Source organism: Mya arenaria, chromosome 12 (genome assembly GCF_026914265.1).
Source record: "Mya arenaria isolate MELC-2E11 chromosome 12, ASM2691426v1".
Classification (NCBI taxonomy): domain Eukaryota; kingdom Metazoa; phylum Mollusca; class Bivalvia; order Myida; family Myidae; genus Mya; species Mya arenaria.
Genome location: NC_069133.1, coordinates 36,852,710 through 36,869,169, shown reverse-complemented (window position 1 = coordinate 36,869,169; position 16,460 = coordinate 36,852,710). Strand labels below are relative to the sequence as shown.

Here is a 16,460-nt window from a genome sequence, read left to right as displayed (position 1 = left end):
GGAACACATGTGGCAAGTTATTTTAAAATCTGTCCATACAAGAGAAAGTTACAGCCCGGACATGACAACCTATACTCTATGTCCTTATATGCAGCACTCCATTGTGAATAAACACTAAGTGTGACCTTGACCTTTGAGGCAGGGACACCGGTCTTGCACGCGACCCGTCGTCTTGGTATGTGGAACACATGTGGCAAGTTATTTTAAAATCTGTCCATACAAGGGAAAGTAACAGCCCGGACACGACAACCTATACTCTATGTCCTTATATGCAGCACTCCATTGTGAATAAACACTAAGTGTGACCTTGACCTTTGAGGTAGGGACACGGGTCTTGCACGCGACACGTCGTCTTGGTATGTGGAACACATGTGGCAAGTTATTTTAAAATATGTCCATACAAGGGAAAGTAACAGCCCGGACACGACAACCTATACTCTATGTCCTTATATGCAGCACTCCATTGTGAATAAACACTAAGTGTGACCTTGACCTTTGAGGTAGGGACACGGGTTTTGCAGGCGACATGTCGTCTTGGTATGTGGAACACATTTGGCAAGTTATTTTAAAATCTGTCCATACAAGGGAAAGTTACAGCCCGGACACGACAACCTATACTCTATGTCCTTATATGCAGCACTCCATTGTGAATAAACACTAAGTGTGACCTTGACTTTAGAGGTAGGGACACGGGTCTTGCAGGCGACATGTCGTCTTGGTATGTGGAACACATGTGGCAAGTTATTTTAAAATCTGTCCATACAAAAGAAAGTTACAGCCCGGACACGACAACCTATACTCTATGTCCTTATATGCAGCACTCCATTGTGAATAAACACTAAGTGTGACCTTGACCTTTGAGGTAGGGACACGAGTCTTGCACGCCACACGTCGTCTTGGTATGTAGAACACAGGTGGCAAGTTATTTTAAAATCAGTTCATACAAGGGAAAGTTACAGAGCCGGACGGACGGACGGACGGACGGTGCGATTTTAATATGCCCACCTTTGGGGGCATAAAAATCAACTTACCCGGTAGTGAAAAAATGGCTTTTTTGTCAGTTGAATTTAAAGAAAATAAACTATGTTTTTGCAACAAAAATATGAAAGAATGCAAGAAAAAGGTCAAAATAATAAATGGGAATGAGAATAAATTTGATGAGCAATATTTGAAATTTTCTTTGTTTAAATTAGAGCAGTTTTACTATTAAGAAGCTTTATGAACACAGCCACTGATGACATCATTGAACTTTTTTACGAAGTATAATACTTGCAGTACTTAGTTAACACTCTTTACATAATATCATTTTTTTAACACTATAAAGTGGAAGACAAATTTACACATAAGGCACATAATCCGTACACTAACATACACATTAACATGTATAAACACAAAAATTATTGTCATAAACATGTACATGTACTTTTCAATCTTCATTATCAAGGTAACGTGCACAAAATTCTGATGTATTTTAGCATCTCTTTCCAATACAATGAATGTATCCGTCAAAATGTCTTAATTCAATATCATATAACAATTAATTTCATACAGGTGTTAAATTTCTGTCTAAATTATTGGAAGACTTTAAATATGGAAAGTGGAAAATATATTTGTTTTACACAGATTTTCGATTCCGTATCTCACAGTAGCCTTGCGCGCATGCACACATCTACCCCTGTAATACTATGTAACAGAAATAGGCCATGTTTCTCAAAATTAAATGCTTTTCAAAAGAAAACTTTTATCATTTATTTTTCAAAAAAACTTTTAAGGTATGAAATAAACGAAATACTATGTTCGTCGGTTGATCTATCAGATTGCCTAAAGAAACATCCCACTTGACTTTTTCTCGTGAACTTTATGCCGGCGAGTGATGCAACCCAACATATCAGTCAACTAATATAATATTACCTATAATCATATGTTTTCTGGTGGTCTATAGGATTTATCAATGAAATAAAATTGATAGTTCACTGTTTGAAACAGTGGAAATATCATATTCATATTTTTACTCTTTTGAATTTTAGCCAGCCCCCAGTTTGAAAACAATTGTCCACACAGGGTGGGGACACAATTTCTACGAATTTTCTGAAATGACATTACGTTACGTGCACATGTAAATTGGTGCGCATTCAAATTGGTGTTTTTTTTTCCTAAAAAGGTGAAAATAAATTACTTTTAACTTCAATTTTGGCATATAATAATATGAATATCTTTTGGTGCTCACTCCCTGAAATAAATTACGATCACACACTGAAACAAACAATTATACTCCATTTTTGAATCACTGATAAAGTATTTTCTCACATAGCACTTTCATATTTCAAAATCTGAACCTATAAAATGTGAGAGAGTCCATATAAGATTAAAGATGTCCACTCTTTGACTGTTGGTAAATTAACCTTTTACCATATTCTTCTAACACAAATACATTCTATTTCTGAAGTACTTTGTGATCATTGCAGTTTTTCGACAACTGACAAGAGACTTTCATCAGTCTCAAATTATCATTATCTGTCTCAAATTATCATTTTGTAAAGACATATAAACTATAAATGGTTTATCTCTCCATGATCATAATATTTTATGTTTCACTGTCCTCCATTTTATCAAGTTTGTAAAACCAAACATAATATTGAAACACAAGTAAACATACATTTGTTTGCCAAACGTTTTAACAATTTCTCAATTATGTATTTCATTCAGAGAACAGTATTCAAAACAAGGCCACTTTGCATCATGTTTATATCAAACATTGTTGACAGTTCACAGCTTCAAGAGTCTTATATTCAGTCAACCACTTGGTTCCAACACACACCCTCAAACTGCCTGCTCCCTAGAAGGCATCCCCGTCACTCTCTGCTTTCTCTGTTGTTCCATGGTCTTGGCCCGGCTCCAAATCTCTCCAGTAGGACTTGCTTTCAACTCAGATAGGGAAAGCAATCTGTAATAGATGTAACTTGTTTTAGAAATAATATAAAACTTTATCAGATACCATTGATACTTGATTATGCTCTGGGATTTATTATGTATCATTGGATACTGACTGGCAAAATCATAACCACAAACTTTTGTCGTCAATAACATTTACATAAAAAATTTATTTTTAAAGGGTATAAGTTAAATGAAATCTTCAAAGGACAATACACAAAGGATAACAGACCAAAGTCCCAATTCTGAAATATGTATTGGAATAGGAGTGATTCAGATCCCAAAGCAGGGTTTATTTAATGGGTGTTAAGACCCCTGTTGATGTTTTTCATGCCATTTTAATCCATTTCAAGGCACTTCTTGCTATTTCTAATGCAAACATCAACTTATAAATGAAAGCCCTCAATCCTAATTTCAGGATAAGTCCTGGGCCGCATTTCAATGAGATATCTAAGTCGAAAAATTAATGCCGCTTAAGAGTGCTTAGGTACACCGGTCAAGCTATAGGAAGAATCCATGCCATAAATGTCCTTACAATTGTTTTTATCGAAACACACTTTATGCCAAAAACCAGGTAACATCTGCTGGGAAATTTATGGTCTTAAACCTTTCCATCTTTATTAAATTGGGACCCTCTTCTTTGTCATTCCTGAATACATGTGTCATTACCTTGTCAGACACAGCAAGGAGTGGAAATCATCAACGGTCATGCTCTTTGCGTCTTCTTTCCTCAAGTTAACAAAGTCTTCCTGAATTTTCTGAAAATGTTTAAAGGCACACAATATAGATTGATGCAATTTTATTTCTGCATGATCATGTTTAACTCATTAGCCCTTGATGGTCAAAACCAAAAAAACCCAAGCATTTTCAGTGAAAAGATATCCACCGCCAACGATGGCTTGTTTGTGCTTGATGGCTTGTTTGTGCTTGAAGGTTAAAAAAAATCTCAGAAAGAATAAGATAAGCACATTGGTTTTACTGAGAAACGGCTGCAAACAATGATTTTTTAATAAATCAAGGGCAATAACTCTAAGGAAAATTGACCAATCCAAAAGAAAAATAGACAGGCATCATCACAGTATGTTGGTTCTTATTTATTCCAAGTGTCATGAAATTCTACCAGCTAGTTGCATAGAAAAGGCTGCAAACATGGATCTTTTAATAAATCAAGGGCAAATAACTCATATAGAAATTAAACAATCCAAAATATAAATAAACAGGCATCATCGCAGTATGTTGGTTCATATTTATTTCAAGTTTCAAGAATTTCTACCAACTAGTTACTGGGAAATGGCTGTAAATGAGTTTTTCAAAAAATCAAGGGCAATAACTCCAAGTACAATTGACCAATCCAAAAAAAAAATGAACAGGCATCATCCCAGTATAGTAATTCATATTTATTTTAAGTTTCATGAAATTCTGCCAGCTAGTGACTGAGAAATGGCTGTGAATGTGCATTTTTCAAAAAATCAAGGGCAATAACTCCAAGGACAATTGAGTCGAATTGACTAATCAATTTTTTTTTGGATGGGCATCATTCCAGTATAGTGGTTCATACGCCATTTCAATATCCCCCTCCCTATTTCATAAGCGGGGGATAAAAAGATATATGTTTAACGATAAAAAAATATTAGTGTTTGATCCCAAGGGATGAAAATACAGAGAGTCATGTTTGATTTACTCTAGATGTGGCATCCTTTACTAAATTGAACAACTGATAATACACTTAGTAGGATTGATAATATTCAGGAAAAATGGTTAGAAAGATCGGGTGAAATCTAGTTTCATTTACAAAATATGAATTTCAAAATCTTTTGAAAATGGACTTTGAAAAATTGTCGAACATATGATAAGATTTATGCTGGTCACAATTTCTCTTTACAGACAGCTGCTTAGATACAAGATATCTATATTTCCTAAACTTAAGGCTCCCATCTTTACAGATTTTTGTAAATGTGTACACGGGACATGTTTAATGGTGATTTTGTAAACATTTATGGCCGAATAACGCCACGACGCCATTTACACGTGTAAACATGGGAGCCTTATTTAAATTTTTATCAAATTTCACACCTTCTGTATTTCATCTGGTAGCGAATACTCCATATGTTTTGCCAGTCCAAGGTATGTCCGACACCTAGCAAGAAAGTCCTCAGTCAGCCGTGGGTCAAGCAAGGCAAAGTGGTCCCTCAGGCTTTCAGGAATGTTGCCATGCTTCAGGGGTAGCAGGCAATCAGTCTGAGAAAATAAATACAGATGATCATCTTAAACAGAGAAAACACGTCAGTCAATGAATCTGATAGGAAATCATCAGTCAATCTTGACACAAGGTAAAATGGTCCCCGCATTATATTCAATATGCATGAAGCAGCAGCGTATCACTCTGCTGTGAATGCAGATCAGAATGTTTGATATCAGGTTTAAACAGTGATAGATTTTTTTAATATGGAGTTATGTTATGTATTTGTGTGTAGGGATGGGATGCATGTTTGAATTTAAAAGCCTGCAGTTTATTTAGGGTCAAGCAAAGCAAAGTGCTCTATCCTGCTATCAAGGATGCTTCTTCTTTTCAGCATCAAGGTAAATCCAGGGAAAAAATTTAATGAGCACATAAGTATTTTTTGTTTATAAAGTTCAAAAATTGCATAAAATTAAAGTTTCAAACATTCAAATTGGGCTTTACTTTTATTGTAGAATCAAATTTACCGTAAGTAAAGATTTTCCTTCAGAGAGGACCAGGGCTTGCACATTGGAATGAAAATCTTGCTTGTGGAAGTTGAAATCATACTCAACCTTCTGCCAGTTGATCATATTGCCAAGGGCAGACAGATTCCGAACACCTGTAAATGTTTGTTGAAAGAAACATATGACTCTGGCTAATCAAAATGTTAATAAAATGTTAAGATCATTTCAAAACTGTAGAATTGCGAAGAATTTTTCTGTATTCCTAATTTGTTACTCTGCTTCCATATCTATGTTGTTTTTTAAAGGGACTGTGTCACAGATTGACACCAAAAAAAGTTTTTTTCTGTAACGAATCTCAGTACAATTATCTAATAGAATGTGTTACGCTTTGATATCATAATTGTAAAAAAAAGTACCAAAATGTAAAAAAGAAATTGTGTCCGAACCCGCTTCGCCAAAATTGCAATCAATCGTCTTACTCACTGAGCTATAACGGCTTATTCAAATCAGGTGACATAATTAAGCTATACACCTACCTCAGTTATTTCACATGATAACACCAGCCAATCACGCATAAGGAATGAATTCTACCTGGTAGACATACCCAGTAATCTTTTTTAATGGAAAAAGACGAAAGAACTGCTAAACTTAAATAAATTGTAAACTATATGGTACTTCAGTTAGTAAGTTTCAATGCATTGTACACATCGATGCCAAGTTTATGTCAGTTTTCGACAATTTTCTTTTTTTTTCCGCCATTTTATCATACGTGAGACAGCCCCTTTAATTACACACCAGGGCCTTCTTACCCTTCTTTGCTAAAGCAGATATCCCCAAAAAAGCCCCATTTTCATTTGTGTTTTTTTCATATAATGCGAATCTCATGATTCATTAAATGATGCTTCTGAGCGATATATTTACAGCTTTATTGATGTTTTACTCCATTTGTTCCCATAATGTTTGAAAAAAATACAATACTGAGAATTTTTCCTCAAAACCCCCAAAAACCATGTTTTTTCCAAACAAAAAGGGCTAGGAAGTCTTCCCCATAACTAGTAAAAAGGCCCTGCACACTGAACAAACACAAGTTCTTTATATCACAGCATAATTATCTAGTGCCCTCCTGAAATTCCTGGTTTTAACTAGTTGTCTTTTCTTATCTATGTAAAACTACCTAACTCTCAAACACCAGATTTGTATGCTTTGTCAGTTGAAATAGCCCTAACTGCTTGCTTTATTCCAACTCAGAACTACATGACTGTAACTAGACCAGCCTACCATTAACATCCAGTTGCCCAGGCTCTAGGGCTGTCTCATCAACCACGAGATTAGTATGCTCGGCCAGTTGAAGGAGTCCAGATTTAAGCCTGTTTGCTGTGTAGTCCTTTTTAGGGGAGAATGCCAGTTTGTTCATATTGTCCAGTGACATAGGTAGGAGGTAGGTCTGAAAACATAGTGTCAATCAGGGGGCTGTTTCATCAATAATCCTATCCAATTTTCTCCTCTGAGTTCATATACATATACATTCGGAAGTGTTTAGTTGTTATCCTTAATAATATGGCCAAAACCAACAACAACACTAATTAAGGTTTAGGAGTTATTGTACTAGAATTAAACTACAATTAACTTGAATTAAGGTATTGTCAAAAATTGTACTATAGATATCTGTAACTTGAAAGAAGCTGATTATCGATAGTCAAACTGGAACCCATTCCCAACACAACTTAGCAGTGCAGTACTGTTAAGTTGACCAGTTGCTAATTGCCAATGAAACAATAAGTAGACCATAAAAATATTATATTTTATCAGTAAATAAAAACCACAAGGATTACAGTGCTGAATGATCTCGACAAGTTGCAGTAATTGCTTAGAGGACTGGGTAAATCCCTCTCCTAGATACATATGAAACAGACTGCTGGTAAGGTATGATTCTATCTTTGGCCACAATTAATCAATCAGTTCTATATCACTATACTGCAAGAGAATAAGCTGGTCGAGTGCCTGTTTCTTACGCAAGAGGTTGTAAGGCCAAGCTGCCCCACTCCACATACATGTACCTATCAACGCAAAGTTACATTAACTGGTTTCTGCTCGGGAAATGGGCTGTTAATTCATCCTAATATCATACATGTGTTTAATCTTCACCATAACACCCAAGTCCCAAGGGCTTGAGCAAGATTAAGTCCCTTGTAGGTATAAAAGGATTAAGTCAAGCTCACTATATTTCCTTTGGTATGATTCCTGTGATATTCTTATTTTGAAGAGGTTTAACACTTGTTTCAAAATATTTTATGAAACTCATGATAAATTACTTTTTAATTTGCAAAATAAGTTGAGCATTTTTCGGCATGAAATAAGAAACTTAAGCTCATTATGTTACAACAAAATATTGCGAAATCTGGGCTTAGACATTATTTAAATAAACTTAGGTTTTTATGCTTCGAGCAACATACAGAAGTGATTCTTTCTACCAGTGGTAAGTTCAATGCAAAACTACTCACTTTCAAACGCCAGTGGTGAGCATGCACAGAATACCAAGTAGACGGGGCACATCATATATAGCTATCAAACAGAATGATTGACCTTAGATAAATGTATATCAATCTTTTGAAAAGAGAGTTATACTTACTTGAGTAACAAGGTTGGATATGAGGAAATGCAGCAGCCCAGCATAAGAGGTTGACCTCGGTGTGTTGCTCAGATTTAGACTGAACTTGCCCAGAGGGATAGCATCTGAACGGCCATACCTGCAATTATCAGTTTAACATCAGCCTCTATAAATACAAGTCGATCAAATAGGCCAGTAGATGTTTTAAACATAAGTTGTACATATAGTACATATATACACTCTAAAAATAACTGTAACCCCTGACATACCGATTTAACACACAAAGATAGCACTGAAGAGTGAACGCCAAAGAAAATCTGATTTGATTTTTGTATCATTATCAAAGCGATATTAAGCCACGATGTTATTTATGTTACTGTTATAAGCTTAAATCAAAATCAAAGAAACTTTATTCATAATATATTAATTCTACATAGGATAAATTCATTTCAAATATTTTTATCCAAGAAAGTACTATAACATTGTCTTCAAAATAACACAGCTAACTAATCAACAGCTGGTCAGTCTCCAGGCAAACAGTGTTTTAATATCATTGCAGTTACCTCCTATCAAAATACGTACAGTAATACCTTCCTCTAACAAACGTCTTACAGTTACCAGTTACCTCCCTCTAACAAAGTACTTACAGTTACCTCCCTCTAAAAGAGTACAAACAATAACCTCCATCTAACCAAGTACTTACACAGTGGCTACAAGGTAACACAGTATGTATTCAGCAGCCAGCCTGTCCCCAAGCAAACAATGTTCCAATATGGACAGTAACTCTTCCCTCAAAGCAGTTATTTCCCCTTGACTTGTCTCAAGTACTGAAATATAAATGGCAATGGCATCGTAAGGAAGGATATCACAACCAAAACCAGTGTGTGTATACCATGTGATAAATTACTTCATAAATGCTACACTGGCAAGCATTATTTTGCTTCAAATTAAGACTTAATACAAAGATTACTTTTATTTTTCTTCAACATTTTAAATGAAACAAAGAGTAGGCTATGCCACTAAAAGAGCCCTGTATTCGTTTTATTACCGGAGTTTGATAAGGCGATTAGTTTTCTTGAACACTTCGACAAACCTGTTTCCAAAACAAAGCTTTGGCAGTGCTCCATTAGGCGGCAGTTTTGTGAAAAGGTTTGTGAAAGTGTTTTAAGAAACTAAACTCTCAATCAAACTCTGGTGAAAGACCAAAGGCGGGGCTCTGTCAGCGGCATAGACTGCGCTAGGTTTCATTTAATATAGTGAAGTACTAGTTATGTTATCTTTGTTTAAAGTCTTCATTCCAAGCAAAATATTGCCTTCCCACGAAACATTTATGATGCAATTATTAACTTTGTAAACACACAGAAAACATCAAAGGCAGTTGCTAAAACTCGTTTCAAGGGCTCAAGGTCAGGCAGGGATTAAGGCTGTCTTGTCTTTAGCTTATGACTTTAACACATTTAATGCATTGTAAATAGAAATCTTCTTGCAGATATCCTTTTACAGTGACGGTTAATTTTAACTTCCCCAAATAAATTTCAATATGCCGAAAATGGATGACATTTGAAATTTTTTAGAAATTAGATATTAGATAATTATGTCTGTACAACTCCAACATGTGTAATAGCAGTGAAAAACATTCATAAATAAGACAGCATGAACTTTGTCACACCCTTCCGGATTTACTTAACTTTAACAAAGACTACAATGTCCGAAGCAACAAAATTGAATATTTCTGAATATCTATCAATGTAAACATGCTCTTGTAAAACAATTTTATTATAGTAAGTGCACAATTGTCTTGGAAATAAAAGAGGTAGAACTTCTGAAGGTAAGAAATTAGGATTACACTGTTAATAACTGAGGGTGTACAGGATATACATGATCTGTTCATGTTAAAGCCTAAATGAAATGAAGAAGGGCAGTGCACATGTGGCAGTCAGTTATTTTTACGACATCAGCTAAGACGATCATGAGTCACTACTTATGGAGTCATACCAGTTATGTAATCCTCAGACTTTGTTTTTGGCACAAGAGGGTTCACATGAGATAGGCGGTTACAAAGCACAGCATGGAGGCGTGGCACCAGGGAAGGGGGTGGGGCATGGGCATATACCTCCTCTGGATTCTCCTCAACACCCCCAAGCAGGCTGGACTCCTCACTGGAAAATAAGGAAACATACAATGGGTGGCACCAGACAATATGGTTCAGCAGGAGTGTGAATTGTGTTGGATTTAGTCAATACATCCTTGTAATTAATTGGGCATAAAAAAAAAATTGTTTGGCTAGGGTTACTTCCTTTTCAAAAATAGGTAGGGTAGGTAGGCTTCTTTTTTTTATTTTATTAGGCTTTATATAAGAATGTCATTTTCATCATTGGAGAATGGTGTTAAAATAATCTTCTATATAAGCAATTAAGGTTTTAAACTACATATTGAAAAGTAAAAAGAAAAAGATTTTTTTTTTTTTTTTTTTTTTTAGTTTTTCATTTTTTTTTTCAAACTGACTATAAAAACGTTAGGGTCGGCGCCTATTTCGTAAGTAGGGTCGGGATACCCGAACCAAATGTATTTTTTTTTTAGGCCTTGGCATATTGGCCAGTACGGTACATGAATTACTCAAAAAATTTATAAGAGTGGAATATAGCCAATTAAAGGCTTGGATTACTTCCCTTAAAATCTATGCAATTTTAAGGGGAGGTCACTGCTTTAGGTATTTGTCATATTTTAGCAGCTGTTTAGCACCTTCCTTACAAATTATTTATATATAACCAAACAAGACCTCATTTTTTATATTATACTCACTGTTAAAATTTATTAACTGACACTACTGGTTCATTTAAATCTATGCTCTGATTTCTTTTCAGGGCATAACATATCATTTTGAAAAAAATCTGGGGGTAAAATATCTTTGACCCAAAAACTTACATGGAGCTCTGTTATGCTTATTGACAGTTTAATTTTGGGATCCCAGTGATGCACAGTAAATTCAAAATTATTGTAAGTCCCTAGCTTGATAACGTTGCTAGGGACTAGGAAAATAAACTAATATTAAATCATTTCCTAATTCGCAAGAGACTAGACAGCTTTTTCTTTTAACTATACAATTTCCCAATTTTGGCATTTTCATGACGCAAAATTTCCCAAAATGTCTAGGGTCTTTTTCCCAAAACGGACAGAAAAAGCCCTGTATACATAGTAGTCATTTCATTACTTTTCGGTTTTCAGTCATCATAATTTCCTTGAACCAGCTCAAATACAATATGTTTGATAAACTATAAAATCATTGCTTATTTCAATCACTGCCATTTCAAACTTAAGAATATTGGGTTCTAACAGCTGATAATGGTCAATTCTGAAAAATAGCCATGGATCTGTTTTAGTGTAGGGATTCATGCTTAAAGAAGGGGAAATGGGGCTTTGACTCCTTTTGAAATTGTTTCCAAAGTCATTTATATTAATTTCAAGGTACTTCATACTGTTTTTGATCCGAGCCAAAAACGATATTAATGACGTAACTTTTAAGTACTGAAATGCCCTCAATCCTGATTTTCAGACTTAATCCTGAACAGTTTATACTTCATTAACCCGGTTGAATGTCAGATTACTACATAGTTAATTTAGTTTTCCTTAATTTACTACCAACCTGTCATTATCAAATCGAGCTAAGGCTGGATCCACGGAGAGTACACCAACAAACTCAACAACATCGTTGACCTTGAACGCATCGATCTCATCATAAACCTTCACAAGACAGGCGGGCCCTTTCTCATCTGGCAGTGGGAAATTTAGGTCAGGTACCTGTGAGGAACCTGCATCTGGTAACAGAAAATTCAACAGCATTAATATCACCACCCCCACATTTATGCCGAAGTTAAATTCATCAATATATAGGGGCTAACTTATCAATACGGCATGGCCTTAGGTCTGGTACCTGGAATAAACCCACATCTGAAAAGTAAGTTTTTGGTAAGTTGGATAGCAGTGGAGAATTGAATTGCCAAGTAATTCATACCATATTTTGGAAATATATATTATCTCGTCAAAGTGTAATATTTATCCAGAACAAAAAAACAGGTACACGTATGTTAAATTAAACCGATTGTATAACTGTTTAGTGTTATCTTCATCTTCATTTTCAAACATTTATGACATGAATATGCTATAATTATGGGATTTATCATTTTGAATAAAAGCATTTCTTTAAATTTTTACTCTGATTAGCTCTCTTTCCCTTATTTACTGTTTAAAATACCCAAATACCACTTGCCTGGTCTGGTAGCGCTTGTCTGCTGTCTTTTAGCCTCCCCTCCGTCTGTTTCCATCCCAACACTGTCCCCACTCCCTGTAGCTGAACCCTGACATTGACCTACAGGGGCACTACTAGGATCAGGGGTCACCTCCATTGGGTCGTCGTCAAGGTTACGTTTGGTGCGAGTTGGTGTCTTTGATGTGGAAGGATAACATTTTGTTTTCACTTTGCTCATGTCTGAGTTTACTTATTTTCTGTTAAGGCAAACATTCAGTAGGCCTTTATACCATTCTTTGCCATAGCGGATACTCAGCTCCTTCCCCAAGGGTCAGACCCTGTTTTTTCCCAAAAAAAACGCCTCCGAAATTACCCGTAAAATATTTAAAAAATTATATAATGAGAATCTCAACATTCATAAAATAATGTTTCTGAGTGACATATTTACTCCTTTATCAATACTTTTTTTACCAAAAAAAGTATTCTGAAATTTTATCAAAAATTAAGAAAAGGTCTTATATATATACATGATTTTTTTCACAACAGGGTCAATGATATTCAGACATTTTGTTTACATATATTAGTAATCAGTAAGTCATACCTTTTCAAATAATACCAACATTACCTGGCATCCAAATTTATCATTTTTACCTATGGCTCAATAAATTTAACATTTTTACAAATGGTTCAATAAACAAAACATTTTACCAAGGTTCAATAAATAGAGCACTTTAACTAATGGCTTAATAAATTGAACATTTTTACCAATGGCTCAATGAATATAACATTTTTACCAACGGCTAAATGAATTGAACATTTTATCCAATGGCTCAATAAATTTAACATTTTAACCAACCATTCAATGAATGTAACATTTTACCAATGGCTCAATAAATTTAACATTTTAACCAACCATTCAATGAATGTAACATTTTACCAATGGCTCAATGATTTTGACTTTTTTACCAATGGCTCAATGAATTTAACATTTTTACCAATGGCTTAATAAACAAACTGTATTTTAAACCTATAACTAATTTGTAATAATATTGAAAGGATATTTTCTTGACCCATTCCACCTCTCCAGGTACAGGAACACAGTAAAGCGTCATACGGTCCATTGTTACGTTGTTTTCTGAATCTACATTGATGGTTTGGTTAGCCTGTGAATGGAAAACAGAAGAAAATGTCACATAAAGAACATTAATTTCAGTATTATTTTTGTTATTTGCCAAAAAGCAGATACAAGCTTCAGGATATCTTTCTTTTCATTCTAGAACTTTGTAAATGTAAACTTTAATTTAACAAATATCTGAACAATCAACCCATTTACAGTGGTTGAAATTAGCACAATCTCGCAAGCCCTGCACTGCGAAAATTTCTTCCAGACTTGCCCAAATTCTGAATTTTATATAGATGGTCTTGTTAAAAGAATTTGGGCTTGTTCATCCAAAAGTCTAATTTCGATGACTGCATTCACAAACAAATGCAATATTAACCCGCAAACATGTATCAAAATTATACACTGCTACTTAATGTTTACTTAAGTTGGAAATAATTCATATTTTTGCACTTAGATGCAGATGGAAACAGACGAGTTAAAGTTGGCGGTGACGGGTGTTGGGGCTGAATCTATATAAGAGACCATCATTCAGATTTACCCCGCACTCAGCTATATCCTTGTATTTGCCCGAACGCATGGATGTATTCCCTGATGCTCCATCACAAACTTCATAAGAGCCCAGGTAAAACTCTGGGTCGAACATATCTTGAACCATGCATCGAAACCGTACAAGCGAGTTTGCCTTTAGGGAATGCAGACTGGTATCGTTCAAGCTGGGAATCTTTAAGAAAACATATATTTTGACAATAGTACATTCATGCATTGGAGATTATGATGTAATAGTAATACTTATAATATCTTGGATTTACTGGTAGATTTAGGTACATGTAAGCTGAGTCTTGTTGATTTCTCATCTTCCAAGTTCATTCAATCACATTGAACAATTCCAAACGCAAGAAACACCAAAACATCAAGTGAACAACCACCAACTCACATATTAACCTCTATATCAAAGTTCCAGTTGATTGTTTGCAATTGTTTCCAGACTATGAAATCAGAGATTTCCAAATTTTAAGTAAATATTACACTAACAAGTGAATATATTGAACATTTCTTACCCATGTTATAGAGTTTTTGGTTTTAAGCTTCTCAGCAAAGTAGTCACGTACTCCAGAGCTGTCCAAAGACTTCTGTTTGTCTGGATAAAAATCAAAAATGACTTATATACAATAGCAAATTTATTCTGTTATATTTATATATATAAATGGGCCTTTTTACCCTTCTTTGCTGTTGCCCGGGCACTTCCACATGATGACAATAATGAGCGATTAGGGATACTTTTTTTTATTATTTTGACATTTCATGTGTATCCCTGTAACGAGTCTGCCATAGTAAAAAATCGTCAAAAGACACGTTGACGGCCATTTGGATGGACTAGGGCAAATCCCTAATAAAAAGCAATCTATTTTTTAACAAAGCAAAAACAGAACAGAACAATTTTTATTTTAACTCAACAAAGAAAAAATATAAAAAATCAAATTGTAAGAATTTAGGTTTTCTTCCTTTTCTTATGCATTCTGTTAATCGCCAATTTCTATGATTTAATTGAACCTTTTAAATGTAATGCACCAGTCAATTGGTCTAGGGGTATACAGGGGATAGCTAGGGAAATGGGCCATTTTTTTAATTTTCCACTTGGCCCTGCAGTGCAGAGTAAATGCGGTCCTTTTTTTTCGCAACGAAAATAGCGGGGAATGGGCCGTGGCTTTGGTCCGGGAAATATCTGATTTTTTTACGAGATTTAGGTTTTATTTCTGTGTTTTAGCCAAGCTTTTTCTGGACTTTGAGATCAAATCATATGTTTTAAATATGCAAATTAAAATAGTCATAACCCAGGATGTCCCCAGGGTGCAGGGGGATTTGGCAGGCTTGACCGCAAGTCAAATTCCCTGCTATTCCCTGGACCTTGCGGGGCAGGGAAAGTTGAAAAATTGGAAAAACCTGAAAAAAAATGCAAGGGGCTGTAGCCGGTAGGTCCAGGGCAAAGCTAGGGCCAGTAGGGGTCAAGGGGCCCTGAGTTCCGGACGCCCCCAGGAAGTACAGTACCCGAGATTTAAGGAAATGCCTTTCCTTAGAAAAAGCTGACTTTGATATAAGAATTGAGCCTGTCCTAAATTTTTGTAAAGTAAAACTAGATAATATGGTTAAGACATAACATGCAACTGAAAGTTTCATTCTTCAAGACATATCGCGAATTTGTATGACAAATACATCGAAACCGTAGCATACACTCGTTTCAATAAAAAATCAAGCTAATAGATACCAAATATATTTTGAATGGCTCCTAATGGGTTGTTTATCCAGTCTTCTATGCTAGGCATACTTGCTTGAAGTTGGAAAAATGATCAAAACACGTTAGGAAATATGGCGGGAGTTTTATGGGTTAATGACGACCACTTTATTTCATCGCTATAGGTGAGGTTACAATACACTAATAATTTATATGCTAATCACGCAACTGGATCAGAGCGATATGGATTGTTTTTAAATCAAATAGTTGTCGACGTTTCCCGATCGGCAAAATATATCGGACAAATCCAGAATGATAGGTTTTTTCAGCTCGGATAATTTCTATATCATTTTCTTATGCGATCTTTTCCTCTTTAAAATGGAGTAAGAAGGGGAAGTTCTAAGGGAAGGATAGAAGAGGAGAAGGGGTAGAAGAGGGGGGGGGGGGGTAGAAGAGGGAGGGTAGAAGAGGAGAAGGGAGAGGAATAATGGGATAGAAGAGAGGGGTAGAGGTGGAGAAGAGGTGGTAGAAGAAGGGGGTGGTAGAAAAGGAGAAGAGGGGGGGTAAAAGAGGGGGAGAAGAAGGGGTAGAAGTGGAGAAGAGGGGGATAGGAGAGGAGAAATGGGGGTAGAAGTAT

At 35.4% G+C, this 16,460-nt stretch overlaps 1 protein-coding gene across 1 annotated transcript; it reads right to left on the bottom strand.

Annotated features, from left to right (window-relative positions):
• Positions 1-637: 637 nt before the first annotated feature.
• LOC128212548 (mini-chromosome maintenance complex-binding protein-like) lies at positions 638-15,987 on the bottom strand. Its single transcript, XM_052918041.1, has 14 exons — positions 15,857-15,987; positions 14,652-14,731; positions 14,132-14,314; positions 13,534-13,633; positions 12,492-12,722; positions 11,868-12,039; positions 10,220-10,383; positions 8,928-9,051; positions 8,246-8,363; positions 6,895-7,060; positions 5,638-5,771; positions 5,005-5,169; positions 3,601-3,689; positions 638-2,944 (listed from the first exon to the last, which is right to left on the bottom strand). The coding sequence occupies exons 1-14, from the start codon at positions 15,912-15,914 to the stop codon at positions 2,821-2,823; spliced, it is 1,908 nt and encodes a 635-aa protein (XP_052774001.1). The 5' UTR covers positions 15,915-15,987; the 3' UTR covers positions 638-2,820.
• Between the last annotated feature and the right edge of the window lie 473 nt (positions 15,988-16,460).